The sequence below is a fragment of the Podarcis erhardii genome (assembly GCF_964252035.2).
Source record: "Podarcis erhardii genome assembly, chromosome: 16".
Taxonomy (NCBI): Eukaryota; Metazoa; Chordata; class Lepidosauria; order Squamata; family Lacertidae; genus Podarcis; species Podarcis erhardii.
In genome coordinates this window covers 34,005,018-34,022,548 of record NC_138514.1, presented here as the reverse complement: position 1 = coordinate 34,022,548, position 17,531 = coordinate 34,005,018, and the positions used below count along the sequence as shown (strand labels likewise).

General features: G+C 45.2%; 1 protein-coding gene across 4 annotated transcripts in view; it reads right to left on the bottom strand.

Moving 5' to 3' along the window:
- Window positions 1–17,531, bottom strand: part of BCAS3 (BCAS3 microtubule associated cell migration factor) — a 460,752-nt gene that overhangs the window by 393,565 nt on the left and 49,656 nt on the right. For all 4 annotated transcript variants that reach the window (XM_081844097.1, XM_081844099.1, XM_081844096.1 and 1 more), the window contains exons 8-9: window positions 10,745–10,852; window positions 8,896–8,972 (exon numbers count right to left, since the gene is read on the bottom strand). In XM_081844097.1, coding sequence (XP_081700223.1) covers window positions 8,896–8,972; window positions 10,745–10,852 — 185 coding nt within the window. The remainder of the gene's footprint in view (window positions 1–8,895; window positions 8,973–10,744; window positions 10,853–17,531) is intronic.

Genomic DNA, 17,531 nt, shown 5'->3' with positions numbered 1-17,531 from the left:
TGTATGGGGTGGGAGAGAATGCGCTTTAAATGTATGTTACAGATGTGACCAAATGGTTATTCCTGAGTTGCAGGGGGTTGGACAAAATGACCCTTGGGATCCCTTTCAATTCTACAATTCTAGGATCATGCTGGAGTCAGGCCTGGTCTTACTGTGCTTCAGGCAGGAGCTCTGGCCTTAAGTAAGCACCACAGGCTTTGGTCTGATGACCAGCCAAAGGCAACCCCTGAGATGTGTGTGTGTGTGTGTGTGTACTGCACTACCCTGGCGACAGCCAATTCTTACTCTCATGCTTTCTAGAAGCTAACCTTTCCAGGTGCAGAAGCACCTCCAACCTTAATTCAGAGGGAAAGTGTATTGTGTGTATTTTGTTTTTTGCCAAGGAGTGTTTCCATGTCTAGGAAACCGTGTTAGAAGCAGACAGGGCGCGCTCAGCGTGTAGACACCCTCCAACCGCCTGGCTGCCTGTGACAAAGCCTTTCAAAACTCAAAACGAACAGGGCAAGTGGAGTTTAAAGTGGTTTCCTAATCAAAGACAGCTGCACCGGGAAGCTGCAACAACATTCACCCCTGCAAGACGGGCCAAACTTTAAAAGGCAAGCTATTCCGTCTCTGGTAAGGTTTTTAATTCCGAGCAGGCCAGCCAGCAGAAGCGCTCTGTCTTCCTTTCAGGGAGGCATCCAAAAAAACAGTGTTCACATGCAACTGCTCAGCTACTGAAGGATGCTGGCTACATAAAAGAGCATGCTATACCTGAGCCTTGGGGGTTTACAGAGAAGGGTTGTAGCTCAGTGGCAGAGCGTCTGATTTCCTCGTACAAGGTCTCAGGTTCAATCCCCAGCATCTCCACGTAGGGCTGGGAGGGCTCTCCATCTAAGACCCTGGAGAGTTGCTGCCAAATCCATGCAGAGAATACTGAGTTAGATGGACCATGGGTGCGACTCTTTATAAGGCAGCTTTTAATGTTCTAATGTCAAGGAGACATCACCTTGCTGACAAAGGTCCGTATAGCAAAAGCTCTGGTTTTCCCAGTAGTGATGTATGGAAGTGAGAGATGGACCATAAAGAAGGCTGATCGCCGAGGAATTGATGCTTTTGAATTATGGTGCTGGAGGAGACTCTTGAGAGTCCCATGGACTGCAAGAAGATCAAACCTATCTACTCTTAAGGAAATCAGCCCTGAGTGCTCACTGGAAGGACAGATCCTGAAGCTGAGGCTCCAATACTTTGGCCTCCTCATGAGAAGAGAAGACTCCCTGGAAAAGACCCTGATGTTGGAAAAGATGGAGGGCACAAGGAGAAGGGGACAACGGAGGACAAGATGGTTGGACAGTGTTCTCGAAGCTACCAGCATGAGTTTGACCAAACTGCGGGAGGCAGTGGAAGACAGGAGTGCCTGGCGTGCACAACAACAACAAAATGTTCTTAAGTCAGCCCTATATTTAAAGCCATGAGCACTAGACTCTTACTTTGTTTTTAGGGCACAGACAGTAGCTCAGTGGTGGGGCATCTGCTTTGCATACTTAAGTCCCAGCTTCATTCCCTGGCCTCTTCAGGTAGAGCTAGGAATGCCCCCTGGGAGACCTGCTGCCAGTCAGAGGAGGCAATACTGAGCTAGTTAAGCACAGGACAGCTCCCTAGGCTTCTATGATGGCAATAGGCACAATTCAAGGTAAGGTGCTGAATTCAAAACAGTGGTTCTCAGTGTGAGCAGCATGAATTCTTGAGACATCTTTGGCGTAGGACATTTGGGGGGGGGGACTCACAGCAGGGTCTTGCTAGCGCCCACACATAAAAGTCCGGCACCAGTCCTGCATTAATAAACCATGGAACTGCACAATCTTGACATATCAAGAGCAGAATCATCATGTTTTTTAAAAAAAAAATATAGAACGCAGTAAGCAGACTGACTAAATTCTCTAAGAAAAGAGCCTCTTTGGGGACTCAGATGTATCGCATCAATAGAAACTTGGTGCCAGATAATGGCTTCAGCCATCGTCTTCCTCCCCGGAGACTAAGAGCACATCATCAACATGAGGTTGACAAGAGTCAGGGGAAAGTGGGGCCGGCACTGGCTGTTGGACACAGAGCCACTGCTGCCGTATCACCATGTCCAAATCGCCTGGTCTCTTCCAAGGGGAGAAGAGCCACCCTCCCCCCTTCTAGGATGAGTAGTTGGCAGAAGCGCCGGCGCTGTCATAGCAGGAAACTGATGCACCAAACAGCCGTTTATTTACTTTTGATAAATGTGTCCCTGTGCCTCTTCCCCACTTCCTCTAGCCATCCCAATCACCATGGGGGAAATGGGATGTTCTTCAGAGGACCATTAAGCGGCAGAGGAAGAATAGGCAAAGAGCACCATAAATTAACAACAGGCAGTCAGAGAGGGTTAAGGCAATTGACTTCTTGCCTTAAAGCCACGGGATCAAGTCTCATCAGGTGGCCACCCCATCTAGTAACACACCCCCTTAAGGGCAGAACATATGCTTTGCATGCAGAAGGTCCCACATTTGATATCTAGCCATCTCCTGGTAGGGCTGGGAATGCTTGAAACCCCAGAGTCCTGTGTTAGGTGGACCAATGGTCTGACTCTGTGTTCCTCTTTTATTTTATCCTTTATTCAGCTGCCTATGTCCCTCTTTTAATTAATCATTCATTCAGAACCACGAGGACTTGGACGTTTTTGAGAAGAAAGGCCAGAGCTCAGTGGCAGACGGAATACTTTGCATGGAAAATATTCCGTTCCTGACTTCTCCAGGTAGGAACATCTCCAGCAAAGGAATGTACAAAGCTGCCTTATACCAAGTCAGACCACTGGCTTAGTGTTGTCTACACTGACTGGCAGCAGCTTTCCAGGGTTTCAGATAAGAAATCTCTCTACCACCTCCACTGGAAGATGCCAAGGATTGAACCAGGGGCTTTCTGCGCACAAAGCAGCTGCTATAGCACAGAGTTAGTGTTGCTTGATGTGGTACCACAGCCTTGTCAATGTTTGGATGTGTGCCAAGACTGCAGCTCAGCATCTCGTACGGATAGAGCCCCTTCTATTCTTCACCCCACCCCAGTGGAAATCCATAGCTAAAGCAAGTGGGAGACTTCAGAATCCGCTCTTCGGGTCAAACAACAGCAATTCTTGGTGACTGCACCACGTTGCCACCACATCAAACTGTCAGCATCTATCAGTCCCCTTGAACACAGACTACAAAAATCAAATAAGATCTCAGGGTTGTTGTTGTTTTTAAACAGGCTTAAGAATTCCTGATTAAACTACAATAAAGAAAGTTTTAAAGGGGGAAACCTCCAGCTCAGACCATAAGCATATATGCCACTTTTAAAAAGTTTTCAAAGCCTGGAAGATTGCTAAAATCTGAAACTTTTGAAGAAGAGTTGGTCACAAACTGGTTATAATTTGAGGCACCCATATCCAAGTTTGGTACAGTTACCCCCCCCCCCACACACACCCTAGAGTTTTCCTTTCTAAAGGTTCAGGAAGTTCTACTTGCGCACGCACACACACACACACACGGTCTGTAGCTCATTGGTAGAGCATCTGCCTTGCATGCAGATGGTCCCAGGTTCCATCCCCGGCATCTCCAGATAGGGTTGCGAGGCAGACCCCTGCCTGAAACCCTGGAGAGCCGCTACCAGTCAGTGTAGACAACACTGAGCTAGATTATGGGGAAGAGTGCATACACTGGCATCTACTGTTGAAAATAACATTTTATAAAAGGAATTACATTAGGGATGTTGCTTAGCAAATGTCTGAATGTGAGGCAAATCTGCAAACAGAAAATGGGTATAGAGTTGTACCTTCGAAGTTGAACGGAAACCGTTCCGGAAGTCTGTTCGACTTCCAAAGCATTCGGAAACGAAAGCATGGCTTCTGATTGGCTGCAGGAAGCTCCTGCAGCCAATCGGAAGCCACGGAACCACCCCCCCTTCGGATGTTCATTCACTTCCGGGTTTTGATCGATCGGGGGCCGAAAGGTACGAGTACCAAGGCGTTTGACAACCAAGGTACGATTGTATTTGGAGAAGTGAGTAGTTAAAATGCTGGTGGATTTTCATGAGAAAACAATAGAATCATAGTTGGAAGGGGCCATGAGGATTGCCTAATCCAACTCCCTGCAATGCAGGAATCTTTTGCCCAACATGGGGCTCAAATCCATGGCCCTGAGGTTAAGAGCCTCCTGCTCTTTGCCGACTGAGCTATACTACAACCTGATGCCAAAATATGGCAAGCTGTAGTTAAGATTGGGGAAATGGGGGGGCAAAAAACCTGAGAGAAACCGAAATTGACAGATCAACACATCTGCACCCTCTTGTTTGCAATCCCCGCAACTGGAATTCGGCAACACGCTGCCTCTGAAACTGGATGTAAAATATAGCCATCGTGTTGCCAGGGGGCAGGGGTGTGAGTTAGTAAATGGGTGGGTGGGCCTCCATGCCTAAAGGCTAGATAGATGGCCTTTCAAACTCTACACTGTTCAGAAGTTTTTAGAGATCTGATTATGTACAACTTACTTTGGGGCACGGGGTGGAGGAAAAGACTAAGAAAGTAAGGCAATAAAATCAGGAAGGGATTTTATTTCCCCACAAAATCTGAGGGGGCAGGAAAGGAAGTACCCCATACAGATCTGATTTCACACTTTAATTCAGAAAATGTTATTAGCAGCCATGGAAGAACCATGTAATGCCTTGAAATCAAGGCTAGTTTCCCTGCTGCTTTGGCTTCAGCAAACGGGGAAAGCGGATCCCTCGGTTATCTCAAGGCCATGATGTGGGGAGAAACTGACACCTATTGGTAACTTTCAGATTACTCCACAAATGCTGTTTTTCTCCACTTTGAAGAAAGGGACGCTGCTTTAAGCTTTAAACACACACACACAAAGAGCAAAACAATGTAATGCAAAGACTAAGTAAATTCAAGGCATTTCCACCCCCCTCCTGCCATTAAATTCTAAGCTTATTTAGCTATATCTTTCCTTTTAAGGACAACCAAACCTACTTCTAAAGTAAGCCTGGGTTCCAGCATGCAGGGAGGGGACCACGATAAGCAAACAAATATACATTAAGGCTAGCCTAGTTCATCCTCTTCAAAAGGTCAGAAAAGTTTACATTTAACATCTGGGGCAAAAGACAGATTTCTGCTTACACAAACTGAAGTTAGGACTTCTGTCAGGGTGGACCTCAGTTCCTCTCCTTCTTCAGATGCCCATTGTTTCCCCACAGAACAAGACAGGGACATGCAAAAGTGGACGCTAATTCATGCACGGATTTATTTATTTACAAACATGTAGCCTACTTTTCCAGTGGTGTCCTCAAGGAGGCTCAAAGCATAAATAAAAGAAGCAGCGCACCCTCCTCAAACTTGGTGCACAGTTGTTCTTTTCCGCATTAAGAACTGGAGGTACGTTTCAGTCTAGTTGATACAGAACCAGCTAGGGACAGGCAAATCTGTCCATTCCAATTTATCACTTTTCCAATCATCAGTTCTGCGCATTTCAACATGAGGTGGGGGGTTTTTAAGTCCTCATGAAAACCCACCAACATTTTGCCTAATACATGCATTTCTACTCACACTTTCCCCTAGTATATTTATTTTTGAACTCATTACTTGGTGTGAGAACAGCACAACAAAATTCAGAGAAGTGTGGACTTCAAAGTATGGTTGTCGCTTTGGTTTGTGGATTGCTTCCGAAACTGCAATCCGGAAACCTCACCTATAAATGCCAGCTGAATCTAATTTCTCCCCCATCACTAGAACCAACTCATGTGAACACCAAAGGTGACACAGAATTCCAGGCGGGCAAGTGAGCAGGGCTGATTTCTGTCTCCCCAACCAGCCCGCTTGATTTCTGTGCTGTCTGCAAATGGAGCATAGAAATGCAGTAAGCTGGCTAAGGGTGAACAGAGCTAGGGCCAGCCCAAGACGTTTTGGCACCTGAGGCGAACCCACAAAATGTTGCCTCTCATCGGCAAGTAAAGAAGTGGGGAGTGAAGTTCTACACTGGGAACGAAAGGCATGGAATCAAGTCATCCTTACCCAATGGTTAAAGGTGGTTGCAGAACCCAGGAGACCCCAAAGCGCAGCCCTTGCCATTTTCTCCTTAGGGGCGGGAGGAGACCAGCAGTGCCCCCTATTTGTCTAGGCAGCATTGCGGGGGGAGCTGGAAGGAGGAAGCAGATCTGGCCTCCAAGGGGAGTGTTGCAGCAGACAACACATTCCTTGGAGAGTGGATCTGCTGCTCTTGTGGATCCTGCCACCCAAGGCAGCCACCTCACCTTGCCTCATGGGCGGGCCGACCCTGGACACAGCAATCCATCCGTCCTTCTGACAGCCCCCTTGGCAGATTACAAATTATTTTACTAGTCTGCTTAGTGACTAATTGCTTGCATTTCTATGCTGGTTGCAGAAGAGGGGGCCTTATCCTATTCCACGGTCAGCCCAGAGTTGTAGGCCACTAACCCCTTAGAAGGCTAGTAAAGAATCTACAAGCTTAGAACATGTGTAGGCTTGTTTACACTAAAATAAATAGGGGGGGGGGTTCAACCATCAGTTGTGGTGTGGGCAGCATCAAAGAATCCCAATGTGTCACTGCTTTCTGCTTCAGGATGACGTCACTGCAGCTGGGGGTAGAGGCAGTGGGGAAATCAGCACTGCAGATTCCTGCTCTGATGGATTTAGAAGCAACAAGGGTTGCTGCAGCCCCTGTGATGACACAATAGTTCTCAACCACCTGACACCTGTGCAGTGGAGTCCGCCATGGTTTCATCTTATTCCCCATGCTGTTTAACATCCACTGGGTGAGGTCATCCAGGGATTTGGAGCATGCTGTCATCAATGTGTGGATGACAACCAGCTCTATTTCTCCTTGTCAGCAGAATGAGGGAAGGCTGTACTGCTGCTGCTGCTGCTGCTGCTGCTGCTGGACTGGAGGCAGTAATGGGCTGCATGAGAGTCAACCAACTGAGACGGAATCGTGAGGAAGTGCAGTTCACATGCCCAGGATGCAGGAAGATGATCTACTCCCAAAAACATCTGGAGGGCCGAGTTTGCCTATGCCTGTACTAGATCCAGTACATGTGGCATCTGTGATATGCATTACGTTTTTCTCCACCTATGGTTTGCCAGCTATAGCCATTCCTGGACCGAGATGGTCTGGCCGGAATAACTCATTCTCTAATAACCTTCTATTTTTACTGCTGTAATAAGCTGGGGGGTGGGTGGGCTATCCTTGAAGACAGTTCAAGGAAGCTGGCACATACTTTTTGCAACCATATAACGTCAGTTTTACAAGAGTTGCACTTGTCATATGCATGTGACTGAGCTCTATTCAGGCTGTTGTTATATAAAAAAAACTGAACAACTTTGCACCTAAGTACTCAGAGAAGTGCCTCTCCCTATATCAATCTGGCTAGGCCCTAAAATCTGCAAAAGAGACCCTTCTAGGGATCCTGCCAGCATTTCTTGGGTAAATCATGCATTAACTGTGGTGGCACACCAGGTATAGAATTCCCTCCCATTAGAAATATGACAAGCATGTGCATTGTATAGCTTTCTCCACCAGTTGAAAACATCTTTCTTCCCCAAGGCACTTGAAGGTAGTTGATGAATCCTTGTCAAATATAACTGCTTTCTGCTGTTGCTTGGTATGGATTTTAGTACTGCTCTTCATTTGCTATATAGCCCTTGCAGGGGAACCTCTTGCCCTCCAGATGCTGCTGAACTACAACTCCCATCAGCACCAGCAAGCATGGTCAATGGCCAGGAATGATGGAAGTTGTAGTTCGGCCACATCTGGTGGGCCAAAGGTTCCCCACAACTGTTATATCATGTTTTATAATTTTAGTAATACATTCTATATGTGTAAACTGCCCTGGGGTTATTTATGATGAAGAGTGGAACAAATATTTTAAAAAACAGTGTGCCCTGGCACAACCTTTTCACCTTGCAGTAGAAAATGCTTTTAAAAACAAAAATAGACCAATAATGCAAAGTCAGTATAAAACAGGAAACAATCTGAAATAGCAACTCCCAACCATCTACAACCAGGGCAAGTTAACAGAAGTGCCAACTAAGTAACGCTGGTGTATTTCTGATCAGAGCGATTCAAAGGGTCATCGCCACTAAGTTCCTGCTGCCGGGGGTAACCAAGCTTACCTGTAAAAAGGTGTCATTTCTGCATCGTCAGATTCCATTATATGGAAGCAAACATTCTCTAAACATTCATGTTTGACAAACCTTGAAAAAGGTATCTCTAGCCCAATATGAGTTTGCTTGAGGACTATCATAAGTGGTGTGAAATACTAGGGGAGAGATTGTGCACTTCCTTAATGGCATCCCTTTTGCACACGTCCCATTGAATAAGCAACTATTATCCCATTAGAAAACCATTTCAAACCAGAAGAAATCTGGGAGCAACACTTTGAACACACGTTTTAATTCCTACAGCAGTAGGATGAGGATTGTCCACAGGTTGGGAGCCAGAAAAAGCAAACAGGAATAATCCAATGGGGATGGATTGGCACTGTGTAAGAGCACACCACTCTCGCAAAGCTCTCCTACCAGGAATGAACAACCTGTGGCCCTTCATGCTACCTGAGGCCGATGGGAATTTGAGTCCAGCATCATGGGGGGGGGGGTGACCTCCATTTTATACCTTTCAAAGGGGCTTGTGCAGGACAAATCCCCTTGTCATGCCCCTTGGTTTTACAAGTACTGGGTCCCCAACAGATCGACAATAGCTCCCAGATTTGGCCACCATGCAAGCAGTACTCTGTTTTTAAGGAGGTCACCTAAGCCAGGTAACAAGTCTGATCAAGTTGGGTTTGATTCGACCACAACCATTCAGGAAGAAGAGGAGGGGAAACAGAGCTCAACAGGATGCTTACTTGTGACAAAGAACTTTTTGGTGAAGGTACAGCTGTCAAAAGCAGCAATTTTCTCCTGTAAGACGACAACAAGGATCCTGGGAGCGAAAAACAAAACAACAATGGAGAATACTTGAAATATCAAGATACTAAAAACTGAAATGGTAGGATTTAGACATTCTGGTTTCTATAGGGTATAATAACAATAATAACAATAATAATACACACTGGTCCCACTTTACAAATGCTCACTATGCAAAAATTCACTTATCCGAACACAAAGAATCATTACCCAAACTTCAATATATAACCACAGGTTCAAATATCTGAACAGAAAGCAATTTTTACTTCCTTGTTTGCCTTTTGCTGATTGGTTGAGGGAGGAAGATGGAGTGATTGGACAAATCAGAGAGCATTTTCTCTAGGTTTTCCCATCTCCCCCCCCCCCAATGTTGGCATCAAAATTCCATGGTTGGAAACAATTAGAAAATTTCACATAGGAATCAATGGAAATCATTGACTTATTACATGAATACTTGCCTAACGAGCCATTTCCAGGGCAATGCACTGTGTTTGTAAAGCGGGATCTGTGTGTCACTATAATTATGATAATCACTATTATTGAAAGTTGTCTGTTCTCTATGCATCTGGACCCCTCTTAAGAGGCCATAACCAAATTTTATATGATGGTTCCTGAGATCAAGAAGCAAGTTTTTGTCTATACTTAGGCATAAAGGTGGGCACCATTTTGCTTCAAGATGGCAGACTGAACCTTTCAAAACTGCACTGACTTGAAGGAATGACTACATCAATTTTTTGTTTGTTGGTTTCTTAGAATTCCTGAGTAATGCTGGTTATGAAGCTGCTGACATATTTTAGGGAGCAGGCACTGCAGGAACAGAAGCTGAATTCTGTGGCCAATACCAGATTGAGTTATTTGGGATGGGGTATGTGTGTGTGTGTAAAACATCAGGTAGCAATCCTGGGTGTGAGAGTGCAGGAACTGCAAATGTAGTGTGTGCCCCCTTTTCCACCTGTGAGATGCCAGAAAAACACAAGAGGGTTTGTACCTCTTTAATAAAACCAGTGTTATGCCTCCTGCAATTTACATTTATTTTTTTAAAAGCATCCTTTCTTCCCGGTGACTCAAAATGAAAATCCATCACTACCACACGGCATATTAATCTAAAAAGTGTTTCATCCTCAAAAATAATCACATTGCTGGTTTTTATTGCAAATCTGCCGGGCATAACAGCCGTGCCTTATTTGCTGAAAGTGTTTTGTGTGTCCCCCATTCCCCTCCCCACACCCTCCATACAATGGAATTAAGAGGGGGGGGGTGGGATAGGGTTTATGTAATGAATCACTTAAAATGATTATCAGGACATGAAGCACAAGGACGACGACAACAAAACAAAAATTTCAAGGGGACAGCAGCTGGGAAGCCATTTTAGATCTCTACAGTAGACACCACACGTGGAATCAGCTCCAGCTGGTGCAAAATCCTGCAGTGAGGCTATTGGCTGCAGCAGCACATAACTCATGTGATTAAATATGTTACTGGGCCAAATTTAAGGAACTTGTATTGATTTACAAGGGCCTTAACAACTTGGGTCTAGGATACCTTAAGGACTGCCTCATCCCTTATAACCCTGCCTGAATCACTCAGATCTTTGGGGGAGTCTTTGTTAGCCTGCCTCCCCCCCCCCACGCCCTATGGCTCAAATGTGCAGCTTTTAACTACTTAAAATACTGCATTTGGGCCAAGCTGCTCCCATGGAAGGCAATGATGGACAGCAATATGAAATATAAATGGCAAAGTGGGTTGGGGGATGGATGGAGCAAAGTATCCAAAGATAAAAGGGCTTACCTTTTGTTGCAGTGCAGGTCATAAATGGGGGTTTTGAACTGTATGGATTTTACCATTTCACCAGTTCGCAAAGAATGGAGGTCCACGCAACAGTAAGGAGGGCTGGTGCTGAAAGACATCAGAAAAAACACGGGGTTGGCTAGCATATTTAGGCCAGCTAGCAAATTCAAGGAGTTATGATTAGGATACAAAGCCCACAGCAGCTTCCGAGCAGTTTATCTGAAGGCCCATCGCTTGGCCCATGTGTGGCTGCTCAGCAGCTTCAATCTGCAGAACTAGCACTTTGACAAGCACCATGTACTGTTCTTTTCACATTTGCGAGAAATAGATCGTTTAGTGTGGCAGCGCCTATGCTCTAGAACTCCCTGCCAATTGTTATTGGGTAGGCCCCTTCTCTATATAATTTCTGACACTTGCTAAAAACATTTTTGCTTAGACAAGGCTACCCAAACATGTCATTTTATTATGTACATTTGTTTTGGTTTTTTAACTGTTGGTTTTATCTAGATTTTGATAATTTTATTATGTTTACTGTTTCAAAGTCTGCTTCTATTGTTATTCTTAAAAGAGCATTTCATGCTGTTTTATGTAAACCACTTACGAGATTTATTTATTGATTAAGCAGTACATAAATCTAGGAAAATAAAATAAACAAACAAAATGCATTTGAATATATAACAGTCAAAATGATATGATTCCCCAGAAGAGCATAAAAATGACTGACTGTAGCAATCTGCAGAATGCTACCAATAATAATAATACAGTGATACCTCGGGTTAAGAACTTAATTCGTTCCGGAGGTCAGTTCTTAACCTGAAACTGTTCTTAACCTGAAGCACCACTTTAGCTAATGGGCCTCCCACTGCCGCCGCCACACTATTTTTATTCTCATCCTGAAGCAAAGTTCTTAACCCAAGGTACTACTTCCGTGTTAGCAGAGTCTGTAACCTGAAGCGTCTCTAACCTGAAGCGTCTGTAACCAGAGTTACCACTGTAATAATAGGGCACATACAGTGGCTCAGACGCCAGATTTGGGGGATGGGGGAGAGATCAGATTTGCAGCCCAACAGCAGTTCAGTGCTTCCCCATAGCTTCCTGCAGCTCCCCATACTAACAAAGTTTGCATCAATTGCATTATTTTTGTTAGAAAGGATTAAAAATTCAGACTAAATTAAGCAAAGTAAGAGAAACTATAACTATTCAAGCTGCATAGTTTTATGTGTTTTGAAAAATATAGTATTATCATTATGAAATTTGCAAGCTGGCTTACAGAAACAATGCAGCAAACATGGCAAGACATGTGCATATATGAAACCAACATGACACCAAGACATGGCTTCTGGAGATTTGGGTTGAAACTGCACATTATGAACTATGGGGCCCGCATCGGGGAGGGGGGGGCTTAGGGGCAGAGATCAGGGGAGCTGCAGTGCTTGGCAGCATGAGCAGGAGTGGGCCCACATGCAAGAGGACCATCTTATTTTGAAGCAAATACACATTACCAGTCAATGAATGCATTAAAAGGGCTCTCATTGTGGAAGACCATTCAGTCCAGGGTCTACAGTTACCTAACCACACCACTGATTATGATGGTCGCAAGGTGGCCCTGATGTCAGTGGCCCAGTGCGTCTTCCCCCCTCCTATCAGGTAAGCTAAAAATGCACAGTGTGATGTCATCCTGCTGCGTGAACATCCCCGCCCATGCTAACGAAAGCAGCCAATGAAGCGGAGGGGGAAAACTTACAACGGGATGACATCATCTGCTATAAAGTTACTGGGAAAGGGAGAAGAGGAGACTGGGGAGAGGAGAGAACTACTACTTTTGGCAGCATTTCTCTCCCCCCCCCCCAACCTCCAATCCAAGCGATCTCTGTAATGTCTAGCTTTCAGCCCCCGTGTTTTGACACATGGACAACTCAGGAGGATACTGGGTGGCCAAGAACTTTGAGATTTCACTGCGAAACACACACGTCGCCGGAATGGGACTTACGGACAAGCAGCTGAACCGCACAGCTGCCGATGTCAACCCCAGTACAAAGAGCCCATGGTCGTTTCAACAGGCTCCTCGTTTGTTTTAACAACAACAACAAAAAATCCATATGCGGCACGTGCCTCTTTTATCATTTTAATATAAATAAGGCTCTCCAGCTGTTCATTCAAAAGAGAAGCAGCCGCCGCCAGATTTCTTTCAACAGAAAAAGGGTAGGCCGGGATGCAAGAGGAGAAAGGGAGAGTGGCAGGCGCCATCTTGCAAGCCAAGAAGCGGCTTTGATCTGGCAGTTTCATTCCCGCGACACCTTTTCCTTCCTCTCCCCCTTCTCCTCCCTGCCTCCTCAAGAGAGTGCACTGAAAGGTTGGTTGTTTCTAGGAAGCTGCGCAAAAGGGTCGGCTGTGTAACACACACAAACAGGAGAACACAGATTTTAAAACAGAGGGAGGAAATATTAAGAAAAAGGTGTTTGCTACTGCTTACGGGTGCACCCAAAAGGGATATGACGCAGATTGCATGGGTGGTAATACTTCAACCTCCCTCCCACCGGAGGCAGTGATGGCCATCCCTATGGCTGGCTTTAAAAGAGGATTTGACATATTCATGGAGGAATAGAGGGTGCCTGGTTGCTAGTAACCATGATGGCTGTGTTCTGCCTCCAAGGTTGGAGGCAGTAATGCTTCGGAACAACAACTGCTGGAAACCACAAGAGGGACGAATGCTCTTGAAGCTGGGTCTTGCTTGCCAGTTTCCCACAGACATCTGGTTGGCCATTATGGGAACAGGAAGCTGGACTAGATGGGCCATTGGCCTGATTCAGCAGGCTCTTCTTAAGTTCTTCTGTTAACCTGCAGGAGTATGGGGGCTCATGACTGAGCTCCCATACATTAAAGCAGGCTTCCTCAACCTCGGCCCTCCAGATGTGCTGAGACTACAATTCCCATCATCCCTGACCACTGGTCCTGCTAGCTAGGGATCATGGGAGTTGTAGGCCAAAAACATCTGGAGGGCCAAGGTTGAGGAAGTCCGCATTAAAGGCATTAAACAAACAAAATCCCATACATATATTAGAGTCATTAAACAAACAAACTCCCTGCACATTGCAAACAGCTTTGGGAGAAGAGCTGAAAAGCTAGGTATCCCTGTGATAGATATGTTTTCCATGTGTGTATAGGAACAAAGGATTGTAACAAACACAGCTTTACTTAGAGCAGACCCCCTGAAATTAATGAAGACACATGCCCATTTTCTTTCAGTTGGATACAACCCATAGGGAGCTGCCTTATACTAATCTTTTTTAATAAGCTATGTGGCCAATCCATCACATCATCTTGTGGCTGCGAGTTCCACAAATAAATTGTGTGGAATTTGCCACCATAATGGATTGTGATTGCCACTAGCTTTAACTGTTGGGGGCGTTTTAAGCTGGTTGGGGGTTAACAAAAATGGCTGTAGGTCAGGGAAAAACCATTCTGAGGAAACACTGTGTTCCACTAACCCCTCCTTCGAATTAAGGAACATAGGAAGCAGTCAGACCATTGATCCATTTAGCTTAGTACTCCCTACACTGAGTGGCAGTCTCTCTTTTTTTGTTTTCAGATGGGAGTTTCTCCCAGCCCTACAACGGAGATGTCAAGGATTGGACCTGGAACCTTTTGCATGCAAAGCAGATGCTCAACAACACAAGATACCTTTCATAATATTTATCGGATTTGTCCAGAAAAACACACCAAGGTATTTTTTTAAAGTGACATTTCCCCAAAGTGTGTGTATATATCACTGAGACACAAAACAGCAGAACTCTTTTAAACCTACCACAAATTGCAGGAGGTATGGAAACACTTATTTTTCAAAATCAGAAAAAGGTGCTCCCAATCTTAAGACATGTGCTACTAAACCTAATCCTTTCACTTGGAGGAGGAAGCAATAGTAATTTGGAAAAGACATGGTAATTCTTTGCCCCAGATTGCCTAACAGCAGGTCTCAGGAATGAAATTTAAAATGCACCTTACCCTGAAGGGGATACAACCAAATCAAATGCACTTACATTTCCCTGCTTCTTTCCAGGCAGAGCCCCACTTCACAAAGAACAGAAGACTGCCTCTGAAACTGGTAGCACTGCACTGGGTTTCCCCAGTCCCCTACATTAATTTATCCCAGAGGCAGGCAACATGGTGTCTTCCAAATGTTGCTGGTCTACATCCCCCAACAGCCCCAGCCAGCATGGCCAATGGTCAGGGATGATGGGAACTGGAGTTCAACATTCATCTAAAGGGCATTATGTTGGCTAAAGCTGATTGGCTCCTTTGTCCTGGTATCATTACTATTTGCTTCCCACCCTGCCCTGTTTCAACAGTCAATGAACCAGGTGGTCTTTAATGTTTTAAAGCCATAGCTTACTACAGAAGAGAAAGAATCCTGATTGCAAAAAAGTAACATTCACGATAAAATCTTATATATATCACATTATGAGCAAGTAAAAATTTGGCTCGAGCTTCCAAAAAGCAAACCTTCCCACGGCTAAAAGAGTTGCTCTATGTCAGTTCATTGCAACTCAGATCAGCTGGTAATTCAGATCAAGAGGAAAGTCCAGAGATGTACTTCACATCACAAAGAAGATTGGCAATATAATAAACAATGTGGTACATCCTTCACAGAGCCATAAGGACAGAGCCTCAACTCATAAGATTGGGGTTTTTTTTTTAGAAGACCGTATAAAACTGCAGTTTGCACTAGCTGCAAACCATTTCAGGCAGCAGCTTCAGCTGGGTGCTAGAGACTGCACATCTTGGCAACGGCAAATATCAGCTGACCCAGACTCCACCTTCCCCAGCCCAATGCCCTGTGCATATTGTTGGACTACAACTCCCATCATCCTTCACCATAAGCCATGCTGATCATGGCTCTTAGGAGTTGGACTCCAACAACATCAAGAGGTCACTGTGTTGGCAAAGGCTGATCCAGACATTGCAGGCAGGAGGGATTTCTCCACTTCTCTCCTCAGCTGAGAAGAGAGTCCTGGGCTCTCCTTGCAAGCCACCCTGCTTGGGGTAGAGGTGAAGGGAAGGCCAGAGGACAGCTGACCCAGCCAAAGAGTCTGAGCAGGCTCAGTGCTAGAGCATCTACCCTACGTGCACAAGGTCCCAGGCTCAATCCCTAGCATCTCTAGGGGGTGCTGGGAAAGAACTCAGTGTGAAATCCTGGAGAGCCACTGGCTGATAGTGAAAACAATCCTAAGCTTGAAGGACTAATGGTCTGTCTCAACTGTAAGACAACTTCCTATGTTCCTACACTGAGTGAGGCCTGGCATTTGCTCTGGAGTACATACAGTCCAAATTAAGAAGAGGATTTTGTGGTGTTTTTTTAAAAGCTTGACATGTTGGTCAGGAAGACCGAACGACATCTTAATCATACAGCAAGCCCGCTGCATATTTTATTCAATCAACTGTAATATTTGAACCTGGCTGGTCTCCACCAGCCAGACAGCAAATCATATGGCTACACAGCAATCTGGGACTCTGAGACAGCTGCCCATCTCTGCCCCCACCATAACAGCAGAAAAGCATGGATCCAAGATGTGCTTGGAAATGCTCAGGGTAGTAATAATACTAACAGTGCAATAATAATTGGGCAGGAGATCAGTTGGTACAGGACTGGCAGGGCCTCAGCATCTGGCACTGAAGCCCACAGACCCTTCTTATTCTTCAAGGGGGGTTTTTTAAAGTGTGAAAGCGCCCTCTGAAAGTATCCTAGAAGTATTACTGGCAGACAGAAGGCCTGGTTATTAGTAATCTAAAATGTCCTGTAAGATAAATTTAGATTTTCTCCATTAGTCACTAAGAATTCTTCCTCAGTATTGCTACCCTAGAGCCGTATGTCATTAGTATTATGTAGCTGCTTCCCCTGACCACATAAAGAGTGAAGAATTTGGGTTTTTAAATGAAAAAGAAAAAAAGAAATAGCGTACATGGGCGGGGGGGATGCTATATCAATAGTTAGTTCTATGCTGAAGTTTCTCTAGGGCCTCTAGATCACTGATCTTCAGTTTGGGACCTGCTAGTATACTGATGATCAGTTTGGGACCTAGCTGGACCATAAAGAAGGCTGATCGCCGAAGAATTGATGCTTTTGAATTATGGTGCTGGAGGAGACTCTTGAGAGTCCCATGGACTGCAAGAAGATCAAACCTATCCATTCTTAAGGAAATCAGCCCTGAGCGCTCACTGGAAGGACAGATCCTGAAGCTGAGGCTCCAATACTTTGGCCACCTCATGAGAAGAGAAGACTCCCTGGAAAAGACCCTGATGTTGGGAAAGAGGGAGGGCACAAGGAGAAGGGGATGACAGAGGACGAGATGGTTGGACAGTGTTCTCGAAGCTACCAGCATGAGTTTGACCAAACTGCGGGAGGCAGTGGAAGACAGGAGTGCCTGGCGTGCTCTGGTCCATGGGGTCACGAAGAGACAGACACGACTAAACGACTAAACAACAACAACAACAACAACAGGTTGGGTTGCAAGAACAGGACTGCTGCCATACAAATATCTGGCCTTGTGTCATCTGAGAGATATGTCCATCCTCCACCCTTCTTCTGATTGTAAATCATTCTAACTGATTATACATTGTTGTAACCTACGCCATGACCTTAAGGCGAAGGATAGGTAAGAAATATGAATCATCCTCACCAACTTAAAAAAATAGTTAAAAATTGGTGCCCAGGTGCAAGTTTGGGCTAAAGGTAGGCCCCAGGTCTGAAAACATTGAAGACGACTGTTCTAGGTGGTTGGGCTTTAGATGT